The sequence below is a fragment of the Euprymna scolopes genome, chromosome 1 (assembly GCF_053919585.1).
Source record: "Euprymna scolopes isolate OS-2025 chromosome 1, ASM5391958v1, whole genome shotgun sequence".
In the NCBI taxonomy this organism is placed as follows: domain Eukaryota; kingdom Metazoa; phylum Mollusca; class Cephalopoda; order Sepiida; family Sepiolidae; genus Euprymna; species Euprymna scolopes.
The window spans coordinates 43,819,494-43,837,980 of record NC_136482.1 but is presented as its reverse complement, the minus strand read 5'-3'; the positions used below and the strand labels follow the sequence as shown (position 1 = coordinate 43,837,980).

Genomic DNA, 18,487 nt, shown 5'->3' with positions numbered 1-18,487 from the left:
AGAGAGAGAGAGAGAGAGAGAATGGAGAGCAAGAAAAAGATATACATATGTATGTATATGTATATATATGCCATTTTACACATACATATTTATGTGTGCGTATGTATGTGTGTATATATGTGTGTGTATGTGTGTATGTATAAGCAGCTTGTCCTGCATCTGCTTAAGCTAGTTTATTTTCACACGAGTATATATATATATGTATATATATATATACATATGTATATTTATCTATCTATCTATCTATCTATCTATCTATCTATCTATCTATCTATATATATATATATATATATATATATATATATCGCCGTGTGAAAACAAACCGGCTTGAGCATATTATATATATATATATATATATATATATATATATATATATATATATATATATATATATATACAGATATACCGAACCAGCTGCTTATATACATTTACGTATATATATATATATATATATATATATATATATTTATGTATGTATATGTATATACATATATATATGTATGTATATATATATATATATATATATATATATATATATATATATATATATATATATATATATATAACATTACAATTTTAACCATTTGTAATCAATCGTCCAGATCTAACCAGCGAAGATAATTTACAATTGTTATACCAAAACAAAAATAAAATCGAATCGTCCTCCTCTTATTCAAGTCTGTTTTCTAGATCTGTTTAATACAAATGATCGATTGAACCCCTTGACCAGGTTTTACTTTAACAATAACATCAAACAATATACATTTCGAAGACAAAGAAAGATGAGACCGCCACTTTATGTAACAATAAAACATATTTTATCTATTGTGTTTTGTTCCTTTTTCTTGTTGGTTTATTTTGTGGTATTTTCCAGTGCCAATTGATTCTCTTTTGTGACTAAAACTGTAATCGAATTTTTTTAATAGTATATAAGTAAGATAACTTTTGCTTTTGCACATGCATATTCACCTGTAACTTCAGTGTTTGTCAGCTCGAAAACCGAACAATAATGAAGTTACTTGTTTCATTTGCTTTTCTCGCCGTCTTGGGGCCGATAATGATAAAGGTAAGTCTCATTTGAGCTTTAACATTATATATATATACTGCATTGTTATGTGTTTGAGAACAAATCTCAGCAATTGAAAATTTATATTTTATTATTTAAATATTCTGAAACTCATTTAATGCGAAACATTATATAGCTTCCTAAAACTTATATTGAACCGATCATAGCATTCTCTAGACTTTTCGAAATCAAACTCAAAATGGTTTTATTTTCGTTTGTAATTTATCTTAAATTACATGTATTGATTATCTATCGCATAAGTTAGCATACTCTAAAATGCATGCCATCACAGTAGACATTAAACCATGCACCGGTCTTCAAGTCTATAGTGTTCCCCGCTGATCCTGGCATTGGCTGACCATAATTACCGCGACCGATACGGACCACCGCGCGTAGTCTTTTTTTTTTACACAGTGATCACCACTTATCAAGGCCAGGAAGCAACTCAGGGATAAGGGTTATTGCAAGTACATTATGTTAGTGTGGAGATTTGATGAAGTGTTTACTTAAGGGAGCGGTTCATTAGGAATTTGCTAACGTTGGACTTGAATACATCCAAGTTGTAGTCCGGTGGGAAGCAGGCAGACGGAACAGAGTTCCACAGGCGTGCAGTTCTAAGAGAGAAGCTTTGTTCATGGAATCCACGTTTTGATTTGGGCACAGATATAGAGTGGGGGAAATTTTTCACAGTGGATTCAGCTAGACGGGTGTTTTTCGTGAAAGATTGGCGAGGGGGACCATAGATTGGAGTTCAGACGAGCACCTGCCATAGAAATAACGATACAACAAGGATAGGCTCGCAACGTCTCTTCTGTGGGAGAGAGGTTGCAGGGTAGAGAAAAGGGTATCCCCACTAAGCCACGAAGTCTATTTTGTACTCTGTCAAGGCAGGATAGGCTGTTTTTAGCAGCTCCTGCCCAGATATGGCAACAGTATTCCAGCCTTGGATGTACTTGGCTTTTATATAGATAGATAATTGCATCAGTAGTGAGATATCTTCTGGAGCGGTAGAAGGATCCCACCATCTTTCCAGCGACCTTGGAACAGACTTGATGTACGTGTTCCATTTCAGATCAGGAGTAAATGTCAAACCCAGAAGCTTGTCTAAACACGGGCTTCACCCAAACGAAAGCCATCCATCACAATTGATGCCAGATGGGGATCAGAGCGTTGATGATGTAAGGATAGGAGTTAGATTTTGGATGCATTGAAGGTAACCAGCCACGTCTTCCCCCACTGAACCACGCGCTCAAGATCAGAGGAGAGAGAATCAGAGAGAACTTTGTCATTTACAGCCTTTGATGTGTTGCCGTAGATGGTCGTGTCATCAGCATAGATGTCAACGAATGATTTAAGTATGTGTATAGGGAGGTCATTTGTGTAGATCAGGAAGAGAGTTGGGCCCAGGATTGACCCCCTGAGAGACTCAAGCATTTATATTACAGACCTCCGATTTTTGTCCATCTACCACTACTCTTATGAGCCTATCGGAGAGAAATGATTTAATGATTGAGAAAACATTTCCAGTTATACCGTAGCTGGAAATCTTGTGAAGTAGACCCTTCTGCCATACCTTGTCGAAGGCCTTTGATATGTCAAGAGCAATTTTTTGTCGGTTCACGTTGCACTTGAACATGTGCATGTCAGTACAGTTGGGGAAGCAGGAACTTGGAATGAAATTCCAGAGTCTAGCGATTCTGGGGAAAAAACTACTGGAGTAGAAAGATCTTTTGCATCTAGGGATCTCTACTGTGTGGGGGTGGGATTTAGCTGCATGTCGGGTTTGTCGAGGATGTCTACGTCATGGGGGCACAAGTGTCTGCAGTTCGTCAGAGCATTCACCATTAAAGTACTTGTAGAACAGGCAGAGGGATGCCACGTTTCGTCGATGGGACAGAGGCTGAAGCTTAGATTCCAGTTCAGGGCCTATCGGATTGGCGACTCTTTTTTTAACCTTGTCTAGGAGCGAGAGACTAGTAGCAGATGCACCAGCCCAAATGTGACAACAATACTCCATACATGGGCAAATGGTGGCCTATAGAGGTACAGGATACTTTCAGGTGTCAGTAGTTTTCTAGCACGGTAGAGAGAGCCTACCTTTTTTACAGGTGCCCTGGCAATGTTTTCAATATAATTGTTCTAGCTCATGTTTCCTGTGAACGTTAGGCCAAGCAGTTTGAAAGATGTACTCTCGGACAGAGAGTCACTGGCCATTGCTATTGGTGGCAGAGAAGGTTTCTTGTAGTTATTTAAGGAAACCAGTTTAGTCTTGGCAGCATTGAATGTGACCATCCATTTATGTCCCCATTCCACTACAGATTGGAGGTCATCCTCTAGTGTTTTTGCATTTTCTTTAGATATGTGTTTATTTGTTTTCCTGTCATGCCTGTTATAGAGTGTAGTGTCATCAGCATATATACCCATCTCAGAGGCAGTTTTGTCGGGGAGGTCATTAATAAATATTAGGAACAATAGAGGTCCAAGGATAGACTCCTGAGGCACTCCCGCATTTATATCCCACTGTTTAGACGTACGACCGTCGAGGACAACCTGGATTTTTCTCTTATCGTAGAGGGACCTAATTATGTTAAGTATTCTACCAGTGATACCGTATGATTTAATTTTCCCGAGGAGACCCTTGTGCCATACCCTGTCAAAAGCCTTAGATATATCTAGAGCTACCGCTCTGCCCTCCCCCGCTTTGTCCAGTGAATGGTATATACGTTCAGAGATTACAGTGAGGATGTCAGCTGTGGAGCGGGCATGTCTAAATCCATATTTTTTGTCAGTCAGAAGTTTAGCATCTGTAAGGTGCCGGACTAGAGCCTGGTTAATTAATTAATTATATTTTGGCGAAAAGTGGGAGGAGGCTAATAGGGCGATAATTTGATGGGTCAGTTTTTTCGCCAGAGTTCTTGAATATTGGTACCACAGAAGCAGTTTTCTAACATCCCGGAAGCATGATTCATTAAGGCATTTGTTGTAGAGTTTGGAGAGAACTGGGGCTACTTCGGCTGAACACATTTCTAATAGCACAGCTGGGATGAGATCAGGTCCACATGCTTTTGAAGTGTCAAGGTGTTGTATGATAGCATGTACCTGAGCAGGGGTGATTTTTAGATCGTCTAGCATTGAGTCTGTCCGCAAAGGAAAGTCAGGCAGGGGGTGGTTGATAGGGTCCAGTGTGGATTTCGAGGCAAACCGGCTGGCAAGCATATTAGCCTTGTCGGTTGCTGAGCAAACAACCTCGTGATTGTTGGTTAGCAGGGGAATTGTTGATTGCCCATTATGTACTACACTGTTGTAGATTTTCCAGAAGTCACGATTTCCTAATTTTTGTGCTTCGATGCGTTTTTTAGTGATTTCAGTAAATTCTCTCCTAGCTGTCGCCATTTCGTTCTTAACGTTACTTCTAGCTTCTATATACTTCTGTTTGTTTGAACTGGACTTATGTCCGTTAAATCTGCGGTATACATGCTGCCGTTGAGCAATGGCAGTTGCGCAAGTCGAAATAAACCATTGGGGAAAGTGGAGCTTGCTATAAAATTTCCGCATGGGAGCATGTGCTTCCATTGCTGTTTTGAACCATTCAGTGGTCTCAATTGCGCACTGTTCAGCAGGAAGAGAAAAATATTTCCCCATGAGGCATCTCTGATAAGATCTCTGATGGCTTCCCAGTCAGCCTTTTTATAATATCTCGTTGTTTTGAGCACTGGCTCTTCAGTTTTGGGTCTAGAATTTAGGGCGATTTCTACCATTATCACCGCATGGTCAGCGTTCCCGAGTGGGCTGTCAGCATTTATTATACAATCCTCGGGAACTGTAGTCAGAAACAGATCTAGAAGTGATGCTTGTTGTACTTGCTGGTCAGGGAAACGGGTTGGAAACGTAACCATTTGTGATAGGGAGTGAGATATAGCAGAACTATGTGTTGTGCTGCCCGCTGTATCTGTATGAGAAGAGACTCCAAGCCAGTTGATGTGGTGAGCATTAAATTCACCAAATAGAAGGAAGCCTTTGTCAAGAGATTTACTAATCCTGTGGGATATAACCGTCAGCACATCTGCGGTAGATCTTGCAGAGCGGAAGTATGTTCCACGGAGATAGATGACTCAAGCCACACTGTGATCTTAGCCTCAAGTACAATGTCAAGGTGTCAATGCACCAACTGACAAAAATATAACATTAATTTGAACGGTTTTTTATGGTGTCCTGTCAGCTTTGGTCTCCTCTACATCAGACATAGTTTCAAATTTAGAGGTTGAACATTTTTGACTTATAAGACATTCTCCTTTCCGTTTAAAAACACTAATTTGGTAAATTTTCAATGTAAACCAATACATATTGCATTTTCCCCATGTTTCCAGGATCAATAATTCACATGAGGTGAGTGCCAGTGATGATGAATCACAATTGATCCAATGTACATGGTTACTCCTTCCCAACACCGATTCATATAAGTCGTAATAGCTTTTTCAAAATTGTACACACTTTCATCTATGACATTTTTCATATTGTCACAGTTACGACCATGACAGCAGAAAACAACAGGAAACTGATACATTGTAGTTCATGCCTTCTCCATGTATACCTTAAGTATTTCATCTAAACAGTTGCACTGAATCATCTGAATATATAAATTCATCTAAAGTAATGTTCCACGTCGAAATTTGAAAGTTTCCCAACAGGACAAAAAACCACAAAGCGTGTTGCAATGTTTTGTAGTCGGGCTAATTTAGCGTTATATTTAATAGCATACAAGTACAGTGTAGGAAAAGGAGCATAACTATAGCCTCACTATAGTCCAGATAGACTTTAATCTGAAGTTCGCGGCCACTCCAGGTGTTTTTATGTAAATACTGTACACTAGATTGATCTTGAAAATGAGTTCACCCGTCATTTTGTAAGCGGTAGGATTGGTCATTTTGTCAAGTGCGTTATAGTTATTTTTCGGTTGCAGCCAGTCGGGCTTGGAAAAAATATAACCGTTGTTGAAGACAACCGCTTCTGGGTTTTGTAGCCGCCACGCGTTCAACTTGATGGCAATTAAGCTCTGGCCATTCAAGCAAATTTATCCAACATTTAATCAATGTGATTTTTAATGATTTTTACATATGTAATGTTCATTGCAAAAAAATATGAACAACCACCAGTTCTTTAATTTGTTATTCTTTCTATGCTACGCACTTATAATATAGTCCTATGCATAATCAAATGTCGTAATTCGTGAATCAAGCTTAATGACGCCTTGTTGGCATGTATCTACAATTTAAAATGATCTAATTCAGGAATTGATGAAGCGGTTTTTGTTACTAGTTTTGATAAGGAAAAACTACTTTAGATACGGAAATAACGAGACCAAGCTAAAATGTTATAAAACTACTAAAGAAACACCTGCTAGTCATAGGAGTAGAAAAGAAGACAAAGGAGAGAACAACTATTATAACAGCGAGAATATAAGCAGCGATCAATATAAGTAACAGATTTTCATCTTTCATTTTAAATTGTACATATTAAATTCCTCCAATTTGCAGGTGTGTACATATTCAGCGTGACGCTGTCATTAACCTTTGTTTGCGGGCAAGTCGTTGTATATCCATGCCTTTAAAAGAAGATAAAATATTGATTTACACTTGGATTATTTTCTTATGTCGTTTAAATCTGTTGATATCCGTTTCTCCTTAACAAAGAGCCAAATAGTTTTTTCTTACTTTATAATCCCTATATGAGTTAAAATTCCGTATCTCGCTTTTTAAGATATGAACGCCAAGCTATTTACCAAATTCATATTTTCGCTACACTTATTGATTAAGTTTGCTAGTAAGGTAATTAATTTCTCATTAAATATCTTCATCCAAAAATTACCTATTATAACACACACACACACACACACACACACACACACACACACACACACACACACATATATATATATATATATATATATATATATATGAGAAAGAAGTGAACCATAATCGAACGTTATAAAATAAATAAGCCGATTAAAAAAAATCACGAAATGTAATAAAACCCGAAGCGCTTTTGATCAGAAAGGCTTTCCAAGGATATACGTCTGAAAGACATTCACTTTTTTTTCATCATTTGAAATTTTGTTATTCTAAGAAATATATATATATATATATATATATGTATATATATATATATGTGTGTGTATATATATATATATACAGTATTAAAATAACCCCTTCTCTATATTCCTTTGTCAAACAATAAATTCTTAAATCGAATATATGTCTCTATATGTTGTTTTTTTCAGAATTAAAAATTGAGCCACGACACTTACATATATATATATATATATATATATAACTAGCAAGAGTACCCGTCGTTGACTGGGTTCAAAAACAGCCTACAGAAAACGGACTCTGATGTATGAAAGTATGATAGGTTATGAAAAGGAAGGGTTGTAAAGAGATAGCTTTGAATTTTGGGGTATCAAAACCAAAGCAAAATATGATGAAAGTAAAAATAAAATAGATAAACCCCAGTATTTATTATACCATACCTGTTTACACTGAAACACTTATCACAATATTGTGTGGATCTATATTTAAAAACCTTCTTAAACTTTGTGACATAGGTCCATTCTATGGAAGTCAGGCGCGAACGAACATCCCATAATTTTATTATACCATATTTCTTCAGACTGAAACATAATTATCAAAGTATACTTACGCAGATAGATATGAAAGGTCTTTATTAAAGTGTGTGCCTATTTCCATTCCATGAGGCCAGACGTGAACGCATACCCCATAATTTTATTATACCATCCCTATTTAATTTAAAACATACTTATCAAAGTATTATGATGTACATCTATATCACAAACCGTTGTAAACGAATTTTTAATTTTTTAATTTTTTTTATTTCGATATTTTGTGGACCAGGCGCTAACGCAGACCCCACAATGTTAATGAACCACCGTTCTGCCAGATCAAGCATATCCATTCCTGTGTCTCGATAATCTTCTATTATTATATGTAATCAGTTTTTTTTTAAATAGTCCATCATATAAGAGCCTATTCCTGACCAGACACACACACTCAGACACACACACAGACATTCAGCTTTATATTATAGATAATAGGATAGCACCGGTATGAAATGAAGACACACAACTATATATTGGTAGACATAGAATGAACCATTTATTTAATAATGGAATACAGGCAAAATTTGGGGAATAGAAGGGACTCTTTATGCCAGGGCATTTCGAAGCCTAATGTTCCTCATCAGAAGAGTAGAGAAGGTGCTAGGTAGCATGGCGAAGATGCGGCGTCTAGCGTAAGGTCCATTCGGGAGGAAAGAGATTAAGAGGAATTATAGAATGTTGGGGGAATCTTTATTGAATTCTAAATAAATAAGGAGAAGCTTGTTATATATAGTATGATATATAAGATTATATATGGTCTTTAACATATTACTGAGATTCAGGGGTATATGTATTATGGTTAAATAGAGGGTGTATTGTTGCTGCGTGGTAATTTATTTTAATGGTTTGTGGGGTGTCTATTTTCTATTGAGTGGGTAATTTTGATTACGGCGCCTAAATATTAAAGATCCTCAATTCAAAACAAGAGATAATTTGCAGACACAAGAGAAAGTTCACGTACGTAAATGCAATTAACCCCACTGAAAATGCACCACCAAACAGGAACTAGCTTAATGAGCTTCCTCGCCATCCATAAAATGCATTTTTTTAATATCGCAAGTTTCTTAAAACGTAATTAGCAAAAACCCAGAATAAGATCACGCTTTTCTCTTACCGGTTAATTAAAAAAAAGTTGTTTTGAACGGTGTTATTACAACTTAAATTCTTTTCTAAAGTTTGCATTTTGGAGACGGAAGTGTTTCTTCGAGATAAGTGACTGCTATATTAATAGTACTTTTTATTTTTAGATTCCAATATTAATGACTATATTTTATTTCAGTATTTAATTTATGTATTTCTGTTTTATTAAATGCTAGCTTTTTTCTTGTTGCATAGACTCAATCCATTATATTATTCTTTCAGTCCCCACCCCTTTAGACCTGCTTTCATTTTATCTCGCAATTACTTATAACGTCACCAACTAACTTTCGGAAGACCCCCCCCCATCCGGTTTTCTTTTATATCGCAGGTTTCTTAAAATGTGACTGGCAAAAGTCCAGAATAAGATCACGCTTTTCTTTTAACGGTTAATTAAAAAAGAAACTTAAATTCTTTTCTAAACTTTGCATTTTGGAGACGGAAGTGCTTTTTCGAGATAAGTGATTTTTAGATTAATCGTACTTTTTTTATTTTTAGATTTAAATATTAATAACTACATTTTATTTCAGTATTTAATTTATGTATTTCTGTTTTATTAAATGCTAGCTTTTTTTCTCGTCCATAAATTTTTATTTATCTACCAAGTTTATTGCAAAAATAGATTAGGTAATTGTATTCATTTTTAGTTCGTGAGAGGGGAATCTATCACCATACTTTCCCTTAAATACGTCCGTTGGACTTTTATTAAGTATAATACTTAAGTTTTTTTTTATTTATTATTATTATTTTTTTTAATGGAGAGTAGAAAACGCATTGTGGTTGCGTTATCGGCAGCTCCCGTTACTCTCGCTTCTCCTTATTTGTCCTTCAGTCCTCATTTTTAAATGAGTGATTTTTCTGACAGAGGGAGAAGAAAAAGCTGTTTTCTAGGTTAGCAGTATTTTGCGCGAACAGTTGGCAGAGATGGCGGTAATTTTCTGTTTCTATGTCTATCCTTGTAGCCATGTTACTAGTAAGGGTGCTGGACGTAAACGTTTTATCTGGGCTGACGTTATCCGCCTAATAGTCAGGGACCCGAACCTTGGATTAACCACTAAGGAGGCTGTCCTATCAGCAGGTGCAAAGTACTGGGGTTGCTGCATTGCCATTTGGTGAATGGATTCTGGACCATGCAGTAGCTTCTGGTGGGGCCTCTCGATGCCATATTAGTGGGTAACTGTTACGGCTTTACCTTATCATGTTATACAAAAAAATCCTTTGTTTCTTTTTTTCTTAGTTTCCCTCTCTGTCCTGCTCTAAGTAAATCTGACGACCCAGTCCACAAATTCCAAAATTCCATCCTGACAAATTTCAAGAAAATATACACGATTAAACCCGGTTCTCCAACTTCAAACGTATACCCCTACTAACATGTCTCCTTCTCCAACATCAGGGGCCTACGTTCTAACCTTCCAGAGGTTGAAACCCAATTACAGGAGACAAAACCAGACCTTTTATTTTTAAGCGAAACTGGCATTGGATAGGCTATTTCCCTAGAAGAGTTTGCAATTAAAGGATGCTCTAACTTAACTTCTAAATCTGACCCCCAAGATCGCCATGGGCATGGAATATGTGCCTATATTAAAGATGGCTTTTCATGTGGTAGAGACATCTCCAGAGAAGATCCTAACTTACCCTATATGTGCTTCCGGGTTGCTTTAGCTCACACTACTGCATTTATATTTACTCTCTATCGCCCCCACAACAGCGGAGTTATTATCTTTAAAAGCATATCTGAGAAAATTGACCAAGTCCTATCTGCTTATCCATCAGCTAACATTCACGTATGTGGAGATTTCAATGTTTACAACGTCGAATGCTTAACCCACTCAAACAAGACCGATAATGAGGGGAGGTTCTGTCATGATTTCTCCATTGCTTATGACCTCACTCACATTGTTCACGAACCCACCCGTGTGTCCGACAATGACGGCCAGTATGCGAGTCTACTAAACCTTTTTCTCACAACTTGCCCTGAACTATGTTCAGTTTCTGTTCTGTCTCCTTTGTTTAATACAGAAGTAATCAACTATCTCAACAAACATAACCTTCTTAGTGACACTCAATATGATTTCTGTTCTGCTAGATCTACAGCAGATGTGCTTACAGTTATATCTCATGGGATTAGCAAATCTCTCGACGGAGACAACCTTTTTAGGGCAAGTTCTCTTTGATTCTCTCTCCTCTGATCTTGAGCACGTGGTACAATGGGGAAAGGACTGGCTGGTTACTTTTAATGCATCTAAAATCAAGCTTCTCTCTTTACATCATAAACATTCTGATCCACATCTGGCATCAATTGAAATGAATGGCTCTCATCTTCAGGAGGCCTCAAGTTTTGACAAGCTTCTCCTGATCTTAAATGGAATACGTACATCAAATCTGTTGCTAGTGCAGTTGGAAAAATGGTGGGATCTTTCTATCGATCCAGTAGATATATCACTGTTGATGCAATTCTCTATCTATATAAGAACCAGGTACGTCCAAAGATGGAATACTGTTGCCACATCTGTCCTGCCTTGATAGAGTTCAAAATAGACTTCGTAGCCTTGTAGGAGATGCCCTTTTCTCTTCCCTGCAACCTCTATCTCACAGAAGAGATGTTGCGAGTTTGTCTCTGATGTATCGTTATTTTCATGGCAAGTGTTCGACTGAGCTTCAGTCTATGGTTCCCCCACTCCTTATCTGTGCCTAAACCTAAACGTAGATTCCATGAACAAGGTTCTTTCTTAGAACTGCACGCCTGTGGAATTGTCTTCCGTTTTCCTGCTTTCCAGCTGACTACAATATTGTTGTCTTTAAGTCTAACGTAAACAAATTCTTGATGAGCCGTTCCATATAAGTTAACACATTTATCGAATTTTCATTACTAATGATTACTATATTTTCCAATTTCTACTATACACTCTGTAACCTTTATCCTTGAGTGCCCTCTCGGCCTTGATAATGTCGTGATGCCTGTATAAAAGAATAAAATAAAATGAAATAAAATGCAACAATATCCATCACTAACCGTTTCCCTTAGTATTGGACTATTGGACAACAGCTCTAAACAAGTTTTTTAAACCATCCATAAGCACTCACGATCTTATAAAATGGCCATAAAAAGCTTCAACTCTTTAATATAAAATATTAGCACACCCTCTGAACACACAACCATTACATAACCTTAAATAAATTACCAACCTAGAATCGTCTACATCTTGCCAATGCCTAATTAACAACATATCTGCTTTAAACATAACCCCACAAACAACTTTGCCTAACAAATCCTATCCCCGTAAATATGTACACTAAACACCACCTGTTAAATTGCAACCAACTACCAACTAGCATACGATGCAATGAGAATATAACCTACACAATATAAAACCTAGGCCCAATTGAAAATATAGCTTAGAATTTACTTCTCAAGGCTAAATACTTAAAACCTAAATTTAGAACCATCTAAGTACCACCCCTAATCCCCAATGGCGAGCCCCCCCCAATAAGAAATTATTTAAAAATCAGCGCATTTGGTCTCCACTATTAGATTTACACTAAGCCTCCACCCAGTAGTTTTTACATTAAAACTTTTAAATGTACCGAAAAAACCCTAAGAAAAGCTTCCCCGATTCAATCCAACCCATCCCCGTAACGCATACAGACATATCCCCATCCCTACCTTACCTCCTCCGACTACCAGCTAATCGCGTTCCCAACCGCGTACAAGCAAACACGTGCATTTTCCAATTTCCTTCTAGATGCTACTTCCTACTGATAATATAACTTAGATTTGACCACAGTTGAACCAGTCCAGTTTCGGGTAATTTCCATCACAATGATGTAAAATACTGTTTTTTTTTTCAAATCACCGAAACAGTGTTTCATGTTAAACAATTGATGATCCCTTAAAAATAAATTATTACTGGTACTATAGTGAATTCGAGAGAGCAAGTTGATGCAGTAATTGCAGGTGATGGTATGAGTTACTGACTAAATAGTTTTCTTACGAATGATATTTTTTTTTACAGTTTTAAAGGTTAAAAACTTCCAAGGCTATATATATATATATATATATATATATATATATATATATATATATATATATATTTATTGTATCCATGTATATTGTGATAATGACGTATCATATCAGGTAAACTGGGATTATTCCATACCTAAGATAATCCCATACTATCTAAAATCAAAATTTGTTCAGTTAAAGAAAAGTAATTCAGTACTTTAGAGAACTCTTATGAAGAAGGAGATTTGTTTGTTAGTGCCTCTTTAAGTACTAGCACTGCCTCTAATGTCTACATTGAATATCAATTGATCCAGCAACACAATTCAAAGCCATCTGAAGGTAGGTATCACGATTGAACTTTTCAGTCCTTTTTCCACTAGTATTTATGCCCAATCGACTGTTCTAAGTTGGTTATTTACAGTGATTTATGATAACTATGAAATCAAGCTACAGAGAATCAAGGAGTGGTTTTATGTTGAATGTGCTTTGTCAGATGAACATGCCTTTTGGCAAAGCCCATAATCTTGAGGCGTGGAATTTTCCAAAATATTACAGCACACGAACTAATATGTTTTAACATAAAACTGTAAACTGTAAAATTACAGGAGACACTATAATATGTAGAAGAAAAGTCTACATATTTTAGTGTCTCCTGTAATGAAATACTAGTAGATTTGTCAGTAATTTATACTTTGTCATGGTCCGGTTTGTCCGGCAGGATCTCGGTATACCTCTCAAAAGCTTTTTTCATATATCCTAAAGTCTCTTATGGCAGTCAAACTGCTTGCCAGCAAACAGCAAGTCAGTATTTAAAAGATGTGGGGTAATATCATGGGGTTTTACACATAAAGGACCTCATGGGTAATTTTAACCGCCACTAATGTCAGACTATCCGGCGCCCATATACAACCAGACATCAAGCGGAAATGTGCTGTCTGTGCATTCAATATCAAGTACAGATGTGAACCTGTGCTTTCTAAACCAGCATATGATCCACCTCTCTTCTTTATTGATCCTTGAGTTACGCTAGCATTAATACTGTGGGCTCCAGATTTCTGCCCAATTATGGCCACTAGTATAAATATTTCAGTAAGAGAGGATTTGATGATTGACAAAACATTTCCAGGTGTTCCATAATGAAATGTTTTGAAGTAAGCGTTAGATATGTAAAGAGAGAGTGCGCTAGAAACGAAGCCTTCGTCTAATAATTCACTAATCCTGCGTGATGTTGCCGTCTGTACATCGGTGGTTTATCATTCGGAACGGAAACCCTATTGCATCTCACTGTATAATGTGTTTTGTTGAGGTGGTTGAACAATTTACTCATGATGCTCAGAAGGCTGACTGATCTGTACTGAGATGCAGAAGACCGATTCCTCGTGTTTTTAAATACGCATCTTCCTTAGTATTGGGGCTAGTACAAGTTATAGCTTTTTTCGGGCGATGATTGGGATGTTGTCAGGGTAAGTTGATTTTCTGAAATCAAGATTCTGAATCAGGTTTGAAGACTTTTGTATATATATATATATCATTATATGTAATCAGTTTTTTAAAAAGTCAACCATATAGGAGCCTATTTGTGACAAGACACACACACAGACAGACATTCAGCTTTATATTATATATATATATATATATAATATATATAAAGCTGAATGTCTGTGTGTGTGTCTGGTCACGAATAGGCTCCTATATGGTTGCATTTTTTTTAAAACTGCTTACATATAATGATAGAAGATGTATCGATACACAGGAATGGGTATGTTTGATCTGGTGGGTCATTAAAATTGTGAGGTCTGTGTTCGCGCCTGGTCCACAAAGTATGGAAATAAAAACATTTAAAAATTAAAAATACCGTTTACAAGTGTTTTTGATATAATGTACATAAGTATACTTTCATAATTATGTTTCAGTTTGAAGAAATATGGTATAATAAAAGTAGGGTGTATTCATTCGCACCTAACCTCCATCGAATGGAAATATGTCAAAAAGTTTAACAAGTTTTTTTTTAAATATAGATCCACAGAATATTGTGATAAGTGTTTCAGTGTGAACAGGTATTGTATAATAAATTATGGGGGTTATCTATTTTATTTTTACTTTCATGATATTTTGCTTTGGTTTTGATACCCCCAAATTCAACCCAAATTTACAACCCTTCCTTTTTTTAACCTATAAAACTTTCATCCATCAGAGTCCATTTTTGTAGGCTGCATTTGAACCCAGTAAACGACGGGTACTTTTGCTAGTATATATATATATATATATATATATATATATATATATATATATATATATATATATATGTCGCTCAAAGTATTTTTTTTTACTCCTTAGAAGAAATCAAGTGAGATAATAATAACACAATTATGACAATCATAAACGATCTGGTCCCCATCTGGCATCAGTTGTGATGGATGGCTCTCGTCTGGGAGAGGCCCCGTGTTTTGACAATTTTCTGGGTTTGACCTTTACTCCTGATCTGAAATGGAACACGTACATCAAGTCTGTTCCAAGGTCGCTGGAAAGATGGTGGGATCCTTCTACCGCTCCAGAAGATATCTCAGTACTGATGCAATTATCTATCTATATAAAAGCCAAGTACGTCCAAGGATGAAATACTGCTGACATATCTGGGCAGGAGCTGCTAAAAACAGCCTATCCTGCCTTGACAGAGTACAAAATAGACTTCGTGGCTTAGTGGGGGATACCCTTTTCTCTACCCTGCAACCTCTCTCCCACAGAAGAGACGTTGCGAGCCTATCCTTGTTTTATCTTTATTTCCATAGCAGGTGCTCGTCTGAACTCAAATCTCTGGTCCCCCCTCACCAATCCTTCGCGAAAAACACCCGTCTAGCTGAATCCACTGTGAAAAATTTTCCCCACTCTTTATCTGTGCTTAAATCAAAACGTGGATTCCATGAACAAAGCTTCTTTCTTAGAACTGCACGCCTGTGGAACTCTGTTCCATCTGCCTGCTTCCTACCTGACTATAACTTGGATGTGTTGAAGTCCAACGTGAACAAATTCCTAATGAACCGCCCCCTTAAGTAAACACTTCATCAAATCTCCACACTAACGTAATGTATTTGCAATAACCCTTATCCCTGAGTGGCTTCCTGTCCTTGATAAGTGGTGACCACTGTGTAAAAAAAAAACAAAAAAACATCTAAGCGAAAAGTTTTTCGGGTGATTAAATAATCACCTCAGGTGATGATTGAGAGAAAAGTTACGCATCGTTTCAAAACCTTGTTTGTTATGCGCCAAAACTCATAGATACGTAGTATCTTCTTAGCTACTTTAGAGTGTACAGTTAGAGTGAAGGAAGCTTTCGCATTTTATATGATCTTTCGGTAGTGGTTACCGGCAGACTCAAAGACGGTTTTGGTTTCTAAAAGCCTGCTTTGTTGAAAAGAAATTGGTATAGTGATTTCTACGTGCAATTGCGGCAGCAAAATCAGAGAGTACGACGTTTTGATATTTGGTTTAATTTGATTTTTTTAGGGTATATGCACATCAATGTCAATATTTAGTCAATCTATAAAGTTTAATGCTATAGAGAATACTTCTATTTTTACATACGGCTAAGGGGTATACCCAATATGTACTACGGACACCGTCGGCCATAAAGTAGCCTAACACCGTTCGGTGGAATGTACTTCTGAGGACATTTTGGAGTTAGCTTAATTTTAATTGAAACAACCTCGTAGATGGAAGATCTCAGAAGAAACGTTAAGGAAAATGAACACATTTCAGCGCATGATATCGGAAAAAGATTAAGAGTGCTTGAAAATTTGTTGTTGGCATAAGGTGTTTTTTTTCAACAATTTTGGTTCGATCATAAGCAATGAGGGAATCATGATAGGATCTCCCTTCATAATCCGTCTTTTTGGAGTGGACTAACCATTTAACCGTAATAGCATTGTGTCCACTCATCCCGTATTTTTCCATGCAATTAGAATCCAGCAGTATCGACACAGGAAAAGAGTAGTTAGAGATCGCACAATCCTTGTTTATATTTCATCACGAGTCATCGTTACGACAGATGATCGTCCCTGGTTATTAGAAGTTGGGTCTGCGATTTTTATATAAGTAATGTTCGATAGCTATCCTCCCTATGCGAAGGACGACAAAGTATTTTGCCTGGACCTTATGCATTGCTTACACACTTCACGTTATCTCGAGTAGACAAATTTAGAAATTGAGTTATTATCCTTCTTAGTCACAATTAAGCAACTCAGATCTCACAGTGTTTATGGTAGGTAAGTATCGTTTACTTGCAGTTAAATCTCAGGATCTTTAAATTATGAATACGGATCCATGTCTTATGGTATTCACGTTTTTTTCATAGTCATTTATTGGTTAAAGCTCACAAATTCATCAACTTGTACAAGTTTACTGCTATTAAATAAGTAGAAATATTAAATATTGCTATTGTAATGATTTGCGTGGTTCAAGGGAAATATTACAATATATAAACAAAGAGGGAATGCCAGAAAACAGAGGTAAGTATACAGAGTAAATGCAAAAACGACCTTCTCTCAATGTTGTGTTTTAACTAATTTAAACTTAAAAAGGCATCTTGTTACTTGAAGCGTAATGCCTTTTGTTTGTGACTGTAGTTTGCAGTGGACTGCTGGAACTTGAGCAGCGAGATTTGTGCTCACATTATATTTAAACCTGTAGGTAAGTCCAGTTAGGGAAGCAAAGAACGCGGAAATAATAAAATAATCTAGTATGTAAAAATGAAGAATTTATTATAGTAGAAGCCTTTCTGACATTTTTAGTGAGCTCAAGAGTAAACAAGTGACATTTTGCTGCGTATAAAGGTAGTCCTGGGAATGTAGGCGTTCAGGTGACACAAGTGCTATAAGTTCATTAGAAAACATTTCATTAAAGTACTTGTAACTCGAACCCCAAAATGCGACGTTATCGCTAAGGGATAGAGATTGAAGCTTAAGTGATAGATCGAAACCAAGTAAATTGACATTTTCGACCCTTTTAAAAGTAATATATACTAAACCTAGATGCACGAGATCGAATGGGTGAATTGTTGCTTTATAAATATATAGTATAATCTCTCACGATATCTAGCACGGTAGAGAGCTCCCACTTTAGCAGCTGCTCTGGCAATGTCCTAAATTTTTTATTTTTGAATTTGTTAAAGGAAATAAGTTTCGTCTCAGTAGTATAAAATGTTAGCATCTACTGTTTGCCATATCATTAAATATACATAGAAGTATACACTGAAACTAATCAGCTAATGTGCATTTCATTGTTTTTATTCAAGATATGCCCATATATATATGCATATATATATATATATATATATATATATATATATATATATATATATAAGTGTAAGCTATGTTTAGTTTCAGAAACGTTTCAGATGGTTCGTTGTTCTAAACAAGTCTTGAGAGGTGACTGGTTTGTAGTAGACAGAACAATTTCCGGTGGTTCGTTGTTACACACAAGTCCTGAGGGGTGACTTGTTTGCAGTAGACAGTTCCACAGAGCAAAATATTTTTACGGTGTCGAGACGGAAAAAAAACATGTAAAATTGCTCCAGTAAAAGGTTTAATATTTATGAAGCATTTCTGGTTTC

At 36.4% G+C, this 18,487-nt stretch overlaps 1 protein-coding gene across 1 annotated transcript in view; it reads left to right on the top strand.

Moving 5' to 3' along the window:
- Nucleotides 1–847: 847 nt before the first annotated feature.
- LOC145294171 (allurin-like) overlaps nt 848–18,487 on the top strand; it is a 65,170-nt gene continuing 47,530 nt past the window's right edge. Inside the window, exon 1 of the mRNA XM_080141296.1 lies at nt 848–1,066. Coding sequence (XP_079997422.1) covers nt 1,010–1,066 — 57 coding nt within the window. The 5' untranslated portion in view covers nt 848–1,009. The remainder of the gene's footprint in view (nt 1,067–18,487) is intronic.